Source organism: Scophthalmus maximus, chromosome 3 (assembly GCF_022379125.1).
Source record: "Scophthalmus maximus strain ysfricsl-2021 chromosome 3, ASM2237912v1, whole genome shotgun sequence".
NCBI classification, from domain to species: domain Eukaryota; kingdom Metazoa; phylum Chordata; class Actinopteri; order Pleuronectiformes; family Scophthalmidae; genus Scophthalmus; species Scophthalmus maximus.
Window position 1 is genome coordinate 4,421,672 of NC_061517.1, and position 9,066 is coordinate 4,430,737.

At 41.6% G+C, this 9,066-nt stretch overlaps 1 protein-coding gene across 2 annotated transcripts in view; it reads left to right on the forward strand.

The window, feature by feature from the left end:
- The window catches only part of acap3a (ArfGAP with coiled-coil, ankyrin repeat and PH domains 3a), a 62,962-nt gene extending 54,136 nt beyond the window's left edge, over window positions 1–8,826 (forward strand). Inside the window, exons 18-25 of one of the 2 annotated variants that reach the window (XM_035645548.2) lie at window positions 64–281; window positions 1,079–1,168; window positions 1,361–1,462; window positions 1,597–1,823; window positions 2,557–2,666; window positions 3,255–3,365; window positions 3,492–3,553; window positions 7,807–8,826. In XM_035645548.2, the coding sequence (XP_035501441.2) occupies window positions 64–281; window positions 1,079–1,168; window positions 1,361–1,462; window positions 1,597–1,823; window positions 2,557–2,666; window positions 3,255–3,365; window positions 3,492–3,553; window positions 7,807–7,913 (1,027 nt within the window). In that variant the 3' untranslated portion in view covers window positions 7,914–8,826. The remainder of the gene's footprint in view (window positions 1–63; window positions 282–1,078; window positions 1,169–1,360; window positions 1,463–1,596; window positions 1,824–2,556; window positions 2,667–3,254; window positions 3,366–3,491; window positions 3,554–7,806) is intronic. The other variant, XM_035645549.2, reaches the window with a different exon arrangement.
- Window positions 8,827–9,066: the final 240 nt, after the last annotated feature.

Here is a 9,066-nt window from a genome sequence, read left to right on the forward strand (position 1 = left end):
GAACACGACCTCGTTGATTATTCAAAGACTCAAGTCTGTCCGGTGGTGTTTTCCCCCTCGCAGGCAGGAAAAAGAGGCGTGGATCAAGGCGAAGTATGTGGAGAAAAAGTTCCTGAAGAAGCTGGGCTGCACGGAGATACTCATCAACGGAGAGAGGAAGCCGGAGCGGCGGTGGAGCGTGAAGAAGTGTCGGCGGCACAACAGCGCCACCACCGTCCCCAAAACACGGCGGCGATACCGACAGGAGGCCGGAAGCATCTCCCCTTCTACGCTCTCCGCGGGTACAGTAGTCTAACTCACCTCTGTCTCTCTGTGTCCGCTCAGAATGGAACTTCCCACTGATGCAGTTGATTCGTTTTTATGCTGAAGCTGTTAATGTTAGCTCCGCTTTGTACGGGACCTTTCATTAACAGCATGTGTAGGCAGTTTTTAGAAAAACACAGAATGTTGTTGATTAAAAAAGGCACCACTGAAATTACGTACCAACTGCATCCTTTAATAATTGTAGTTTATCCTGCTGGAGGATCGTACTCCTTATCTGAGTCATCATTTCTGAAATCGGGACACACAGGCACTACACACGTAATTTTAGATTCAGTTTACTTCAAGTTTTCTTCATTATCAAAGTAACCCAGTGATAATTGATGGTACATCCCATGGATACGTTGCAAAAGGAGAAGTGCTAATAGCTCTTTAGCTGACACAAAATGTGAACAAATATAGGCTATATTTTAAAAAATGGTTCTCGGGCTGCTGTAGTTGTCCACAGCGTAACTCGCTGATTCCATAGCAACATTGTGAATGTGGATGTTGATGAGACTTTCCAAAACTCATATTCATATTTTGCTTGTGTTTCACAACAAGAGCAGCAGATAATTTATTAGTCAGATGATTAGAAGAGTCTGAGAATTGCGAAAGTATCGTCAGAACAAAGTTACGTGTTTAAAACCTTTGTGGTTTCAACACAGGAGAGGCAGAAGCTGGGACGAGGCCAAATAATGAACCAACAAGTGTAGTTCAGTTAAGGCTTTTTTTTTTGTCTGATGTGCTCACTCTTTCATTTATGTGTGTCCCACAGCTGCAGCTAAGTTCAGACGAGACTCTCTGTTTTGTCCCGATGAGCTGGACAACCTGTTCTCCTACTTTGACACAGGATCTGGGCCTCGAAGTAAGCAACTCCCCATTTAACCGGCAATAAATATTCCCCCCCCTATAGAGGCTGCTGCATGACACTCACACACTTAACAGACAGGGTGTGGATTAAATGCTGGTATCTTGTGTAGAAGAATTGTGTGTGCATCTTAAAACAAAGAGAAAAGAGACGGCGGTAACTAATGTGTCCATGTCCTGGCGTCTCCTGGTCCGGCAGGCCTGAGCAGTGACAGCGGGTTGGGAGGCAGCACAGACGGCAGCACAGACATCCTGGTGTTTGGCTCGGTGGTGGACAGCGTCACAGAGGAGGGTGAGTCCAGTAGAGGAAAGTTCAACAGATGGTGATGCGTTTACAAAATGTTGTAGAGTGAAGTTACACTGCTTGTAACAGCCAAAAGAATGAAGGTTATTGAATGTAATTTTGTCTCCTCCGCGCGTCCTCAGAGTGTGAGGTGTCCGAGGACTCGAGCGGCGAAGCCGAGCTGGAGGCTGAGCCCGAGACGTCCGACCCGGAGGACATACGGGACCTCCACCCCGGAGCGCTGCTGTACAAGGCCTCGAAGGCCCGGAACCTGCCGGTCATGGCCGAGGCACTAGCGCACGGCGCCGACGTCAACTCGGCCAACGACGAGGACGAAGGGAAAACGCCGCTCATACAGGCGGTGGTCGGGGTGAGTGGCGCCAGACAACCGTCAAACAGGAAGGATCATTATTTGTGTTAATAAAAGACGCTATTGAGATGCATCATGGGTAATGTAGGATCCTGTATTTTTAGACCTTAACCAATGTTAGGAAGATATAAGTCAGGATGTTGCAACCTGCTTTGATTTTGACCTTTTTTTAATTTTATTTTTTTAATCTTTTCTTCCAACTTTATGCAAGAACACTAACCGTTTTGAGGGTTAGGTCCCTCCGCTAGAGAGCTGCCAAAGAACAGGGACATTTTCTAATTCATTTCATATGCCCAACAATATATTTTAAAAGTGTGCGTGAGTAACACAAAATATGCAAACAGCTGCCAGCAGTTTTGGTTACTAATGACGAGAGAGCACGAATGAGGGATGCGATCTGGAAACAAATTGTTAAATCTTAAAAAAGCAACTCATAACTCATTATGTCTAAATATGCTGTCTATGCACCCGCAACAGATCCACACAGACATCCAGATATTGCGCAAGATGTTAAAGGAAAGATATGAGATGACGACTTTTATTGATAATGCAAAGATCAGTTCTCCCCCCAAAAAACAACACACCAAAATGACTAGAAATTGCCCCGCTGACAAAAACAGATTCACAAGTCAGCAGCTGTGAATCTGTGAACATCCATTTTAAAACACCCTTTTAGTCCCAGAATCAATACCAGTATTCTGTTGCTGAGCCGACTGCTGTTGTTACATTTCAGGGTTCATTGATCGCCTGCGAGTTCCTGCTGCAGAACGCCGCCGACGTCAACCAAAGAGACGCGAGAGGGAGGTGCCCCCTGCATCACGCCACATATCTGGGACACACGGGGTGAGTCAGGGGGCAGAGAGCAAACCGCTCACACCAGACGGCGACAGCAGCATTTGCGAACCACACACGAGGCTTCGCTGTCGAGATGTTTTCAGACGCGAACTCCGGAAAATGTCCGGAAAATTTGGAGTCCGGGCATTTTCCCGAGTTTGCCTTTCACACATGACGGACACAGCAGGTGATTGAGACGCGGGTGAGTCAGACGCGTTAACAGCAACAGGATGTGGAACATTCTGTGGCGTCAGTGTAGAGCAACAGGAGACAGATTTTTTTTCTTTTTTCCCCTGTACTGTGACATTTCTGGAAATTTTATTAGACATTTGCGCACATTTGCTTTCCCACATCCTACCCCTCCGAAAAACATCAGGAAACAGTCTGGACTTCACTGCATGTCTGAAAGCAGCTTTAGTAGAAACAAAAGTAAAGAAAATCATCTTTTAATATGACTCTTTGTCTGCAGCTGCCTCTTTGAATGACAGTAGTTGTTTCTCAGTCGGACAATAGGAGCACGGACACTTGATCAGGAGAATCTGATTGGATGTGTGTTTGCTGCGATTGATTTCCGTTTTCTTTGGGGGGTTTTTCCAGGCAGGTGTGTCTATTCCTCAAGAGAGGAGCCACACAGAACGACGGGGACGAGGACGGCCAGGATCCTTTGAGTATAGCTGTTCAGCAAGCCAACGCAGATATAGTCACACTGTATGTTAATGCACTTACATACTGTACTGTCCTTACAGGTTTTTTTTTCTTCTTCTCCTGCGTCGATGAGTTTTTTTAACACTCCGCTCCTCTTTGCTTTGTGTTTGTCTTTTTTTGGTCCTGCAGGCTGCGTTTGGCCCGGATGAACGAGGAGATGCGGGAGTCAGAGGGACCGTTCGGACAGCCAGGTCAATACCCAATCAGCAGTCCCACCGAGCAGCAGTATAAGAAATGCATTCAAGAGTTTATCTGTCTCAACATAGCAGAGTGCTAGAATCGACTGCGGTCAGGTTAGACCACAGTGCAGACGGTGCCAAGAGACATTTGTCTGACCGACCGACCGACCGACCCGTTGGACATCTTCGTATTCCAAGCTCGTTTCCTCCGCATGTTCTCTCTTCACCACCAGATTTACTTCTCTAACATCTCTACACATCAGACATATCCTGAACGTTTCGCCAGCTCTGTCTCGTCCACCAGCAGTCAGCTGCCCCTCTCAGGATCACTCAAGAAACTCTGTGTTAACCTCCTTTTAAATGATGTCAGATTTGAGCGACTGGCTTTGCCAAACAAAAAAGAAAGAAAATCCGCGTGGATGAGCGTAGTGAGGTTCAGTCAGTCCGTTCACCGCCAGGGAAGAGTTACACACTTATTTTATTTCAAGATTATCCAGCCGCACTAGTGTAAAGCAAACAGTCCACCACCAATAAAGTCATCAGCGGCGTAACAGGGACCAACTCTGCCCTTCTGTCCAATCACAGAGCGTAAAGTGAGCAAGTTAAACAAAGTTATTTTTAAAATAACTTGCAACTGGCAATTCTGGCAGCGTCTTTTTGACAAAGTGTTTTTGATACGGTGTGTTCCCTCCTGCTGGCTTCTTCTCCATGGCAATGGCAGACAAAATATTAAATACTACAATACTCATGAGCCTGGGTATTGGAGCATTCAGAGCCGTCCAACAAGTACAGAAAAAAAATAGGGTGGTCATAACACAAACATAAAGGATCATTACACTATCCAGAAAAGTATTTTTAATTTCGTGTAAAGAAAAAAAATATAAGACAGAACAAGGGGGAAAAGACTTCTGGAACCAGTTCTCCCACAATAACCTTGATGCACGTGTTATCAGATTATTTTTTACGTTGCGACCGCCATGAAGGGGGGAAACTGTCGAGCTGCGGTAACTGACTGGGAGTAAATGATGTCAGAATCATTTCTCTGTTTTGATCGAGAGATTGATCAAGTGAAGCTTTTATGTCTGACTAAAAGCCAAATTATGCACTTTTTCTTAACCAACGGTGATTTGACTTTTAGGTTTAGTGCTTCTTATTATTTCTTTTAATTGATGACAAGAATCCCAGAGCAATAGTGCAATGATGTATTTTTTTGTATTAAGTTTGACGACAATACAGAGGGTATTTTTTTAAAGCTGGATATATTTTGTTAGATTTTACTTTGCTGAGCACTCGCACATGGCGCCAGTATTATATTCTCATTATGAGAAGGGGGCCATTACTCCACAGTTTCATGATATATAATCACTCGGAGTAATTCTGCAGTACAAAGTGCAGTTTTGATAAATCCCACCAATATGTACTACTGTATATATACAGCATTTGTAAGTTAAAATGTTTGCTTATGGTAAAATACTGTACCATGATTTGCCCTATATTAGATTTGTTCTTTGTTCATAGTGCATGGGTTGGCTGTTGCTCAGGTCTTCTTAAGCCCTGGTGTCTTTTGTTTACTCTTTTACCCAGTGTATGTGAATATTTAGTATTGTTGGATAATGTTAATATCGGTATTATATATATATATATATTGCTAAATCATGACAGCAGTGCATGGAATGAACTGACCACCACTTTCCCGTTGTCTTCCATTGGCTGGACTCATGTTTGTGTGAAAAGTTTGATGACAATGAACATGGAAGTTTGGCAATTTGGCCAAAAGTGTGTTCAAAGACCACTTCAATGTTCGAAAAATTATGTCAGGTCTGATGCCTAATTTTTATTTGGCGCCCCTTTGGTTGCTCACAGCAAATGGCAAGACGACTGTTGGCCAAATCAGTGAACGGCCTTGTTTGGGACCAACCAACCAGTGTTGTTCACACGTTATCTTAAAGGCAAAATTAGCAAAAAAAAAGAGAAAAAAAATGTCGGGACAGGTTGTTATTGTTCAGGGTTTCAGTATTTGAGTCAAAGTTTGATCAAATTGAACTCCAAAAAGTTTTATTTCTCCCCTCGATTTCACAACAAAGTTCTGCCAATATAGATGAATTTTAAAGATCGTTCAGAAAGAATACACAACCCTCCCCCATTTCTTACTCCATCATCCTCTGTAATTTACATACAGTCCCTAACTTATATTTGCCAACTCATTGCTTTAGCACTGAAATGTTTTTGAAAGGATGTGGCAGCGACAGAAAGTTCCACTCCCTCATTTTCCCCTTCCCCTCGTTGCTCGTCGGTGGTAGATTCAACGCACTTTGAAACACACCATCTCTCTCTCGATCCAGCATTTTCATATTTAGCGCAGTATTTCACTGGGATTTTTTTTTTTTTACAGTAAACGAATGATGTCAACACTGACCAATCATTTACATCGAGCCACTGAATGATTACCGTTACCGTTCAATGTGTCTGCAGCGTATAGTCCAACAAGTTGACTGTTGTGTATATAAACTAAAAACTATTAACACTTTAACTTGCTTGCTTCCTACATGCAAATTTTTAACTTTGTTGTGTTTTCTTCCGTCTCTGACTGTTACCTGTACAATTTCTTTGACTATTGTAAGAGAACGTGTGTCTTATAAATATACAGTGTGTGTGCGTATTAACACTAACTGCTACCTATGTTTGTTTTTTGTTTCAATAACTCCTCCCAGTGTCGTCTACAATGATGCTGAAAATAAATGGACGATGTGACTTAACACTGACCTCTCCCTCTGCTTCTTTGCTTCATCTCTCTTTCAGCGCTCTTCGCTCTTTCACTACAACTCACAGAATTAACTCCTTTCTAACTCAATGCAGTATTTTCCACTTTACAATGAAATATAAACGGCATAAAGCAGCGAACTCCCCCTTTTTAGAAACTGGAACCAGCAAAAACATAACTCAAGTGATTAATCGATCAATCAACTAATTGTGTCATCTTATTGTTTCTCTACTGCTCGTGAGGGGCCGTGGAGGTTAAAGCAACATGTTGGAAAGAATGCTACATATCTAGTTTAAGGTTTGAACTCGCTGATCTCTCCCTGTTTTTATAACGCGCACACACACACACACACACACACACACACTCTCGCAGAGGGAAAGCCAGGAATGTTCATTCCCCTTTTTAATTAGCCGAGTCTGGGAGCCCTCACGGGACACAAAAGAGTCGAGCTGCTTTTTGTTATGCCTGTAGATTCAGCGGTTGCCGTGGCGACGGGAAACGTAAAAGGCTCAGTATCTGGAAAAGTTGAAAGAATGAAGCCTCACGGTGCCTCAGCCTGTTTTGTTTTTTTTGCCGCTTCATTCATCAGGGCCTTTCTCACCCGGGGGCTCTTCCGCTGTCTGTTCCCCTCATCGCTTGTAATTCTCCTTATCTTTCATATAAAAACATATTTGGACTCTTCAAGGACCGATAACCAGAATCAAGACCTTGAGACAACCATGTGGCACCCATTTTTTTAATACATTTTTTATTAAATCACACTTCCTAAAATAATATTCAAGTGCCAACAGAAGAGGAAAAAATATTAACGTGTGAGAGCAATAAGACCGATTTATCCAGTAACTTACTCCAGCAAAGTGTAACTTTGAACTCTCAAGAAGGGCTGCATAAATGGTTTGATCAACAGAAATATTTTTTTTTATAATTAGTTCATCCTTTTTTTTTAAAAAGGAAAAATGCCCAACCAGATTGCTAATCCCAGCCCCAGAAATGTGAGGATTTTGGAAAGAAAATCTTTGGAAAATGTCAATCGATCAGCTGGAACTATTATTTCCTTACATTTTATGAACAAAACAATGAATCAAAAAATATTGGAAATAATCATTATTTGCAGTTCTGCACCTAGATAATCACATAATTGATGATATAAGAATGGTCAGAGAAGGAATAGCCAATCAGAGACAAAGACTGACTCTACATCTGCCATATTATAGCCGACAATCTTATATGTTAAGTTTTTTAAAGTTTAAGTTTGTTTAATTTGTGTACAATCTTTAAATTGTGTGGAATAACTAAGTTAACACCAATCTAATATATCAATCAAAAGATAAATATTTTCTATTCTGAAGTTTGTAAGTAGGAGACAAAGTGAAAGGCTTTTTAGTGTCATCATTCACTTTAAGTATAAGAGTTTACTTTTAGGGGTTTGATAAATATGGGCCCTGTGTTCAAGGTGATGGACCATCATTTTCCTCATTCTTCTCTCCGTTGTTCTCCTCGTCAGGTGACGCCACGTACCTCGACATCTTCAGAGAATTTTCCCACATGGCATCGCACAACCCAGAGAAGCTGAAACGGAGGAGCGTGCACTTCCGACACTCCTTCAGGTAGTCAGCCCGGTGCCTGGACGAGAGGGCAACGACATCGCATACTTGAAAAGTGCAAGAGCCACTTTCCAGATATTAGTCACAACTGAGGGGGTTTTAGCGTGTTCGACATCGCATGTGATCCTGAGGAGAAACCAGATGACGTACAGTAAATAAATCCAGTTAATGTATTTTCAAAAGGATCAAATTCCACTTTCATAATTCACCGCCCAGTCAGTTTATTTTTTTCATCAGTCGCAATCTTTAAAGTGATGCTAGTGTTCGTTATCAGTCAGTGTTTAGAATAACTGCATTATATCTGTGCTGTTCTCAGATCAGACTTTTATTTTGATAGGATTTTGCATTTGAGGATTTGCTGGCAATGTCCTCTTTTAAACATATATAAATATAGCATTGCTTTTGTTGTTTTTTACAATGTTAGATTTAAACTTTGGATAAAATACCAAGCACTTGTTTTATTTCTTTCTCTTTGTCTTTGTTTTTTATATGAACCATCATTCGCTTGCTCGTTCGCATTCTGTCAGTGTCATTGAAGGAATTACAACAACACTTCACATACATATATTTTTATGTGTAATGCATGCAATGTACTCCCATTATATTTCATTACCTAAACTTGAATTCTGCTTTGGTGTATCGATAAACAGTGTCATATCTTGGAGTCGCAGATTTGTTCTCTCTCTCTTGATGAGCAATTCATTTGGTATATGTGAATGTCTCACTGTCTTTTTTTTGCATCGACTATGCTGGTGTAGTCTTTTGTAATATTTTTGATTGAATGTACTTTGCAGTACCACTATGACATGCAGGGCTTGTGTTACTGTGTTCATGCTGTAGCAGCAAAAAGGCTAATATATCTGAACGAACAGGAACTGAGCTGAAGCTGGATTGAAATAAACATATTGTCTGTGTTTACACATGCGCAGTAAGAGTCTGATTAAACTACCTAGCGCTTCATCTATTGTGTGGCTGAGACAACAGCGCCTCCTTGTGTTGGAATATGAGAGTGGTGAGTGAAACCACCTCAAATTTAAATTCAACATTTTGTTGAGTTTAAATTTGAATATCCAGATTAAAGTCCATCTGACGATGGACAAACATTTATGATATTTGAGGATGCACTATATTTTAATTGCAGTTACAAGTATTTTCTAATA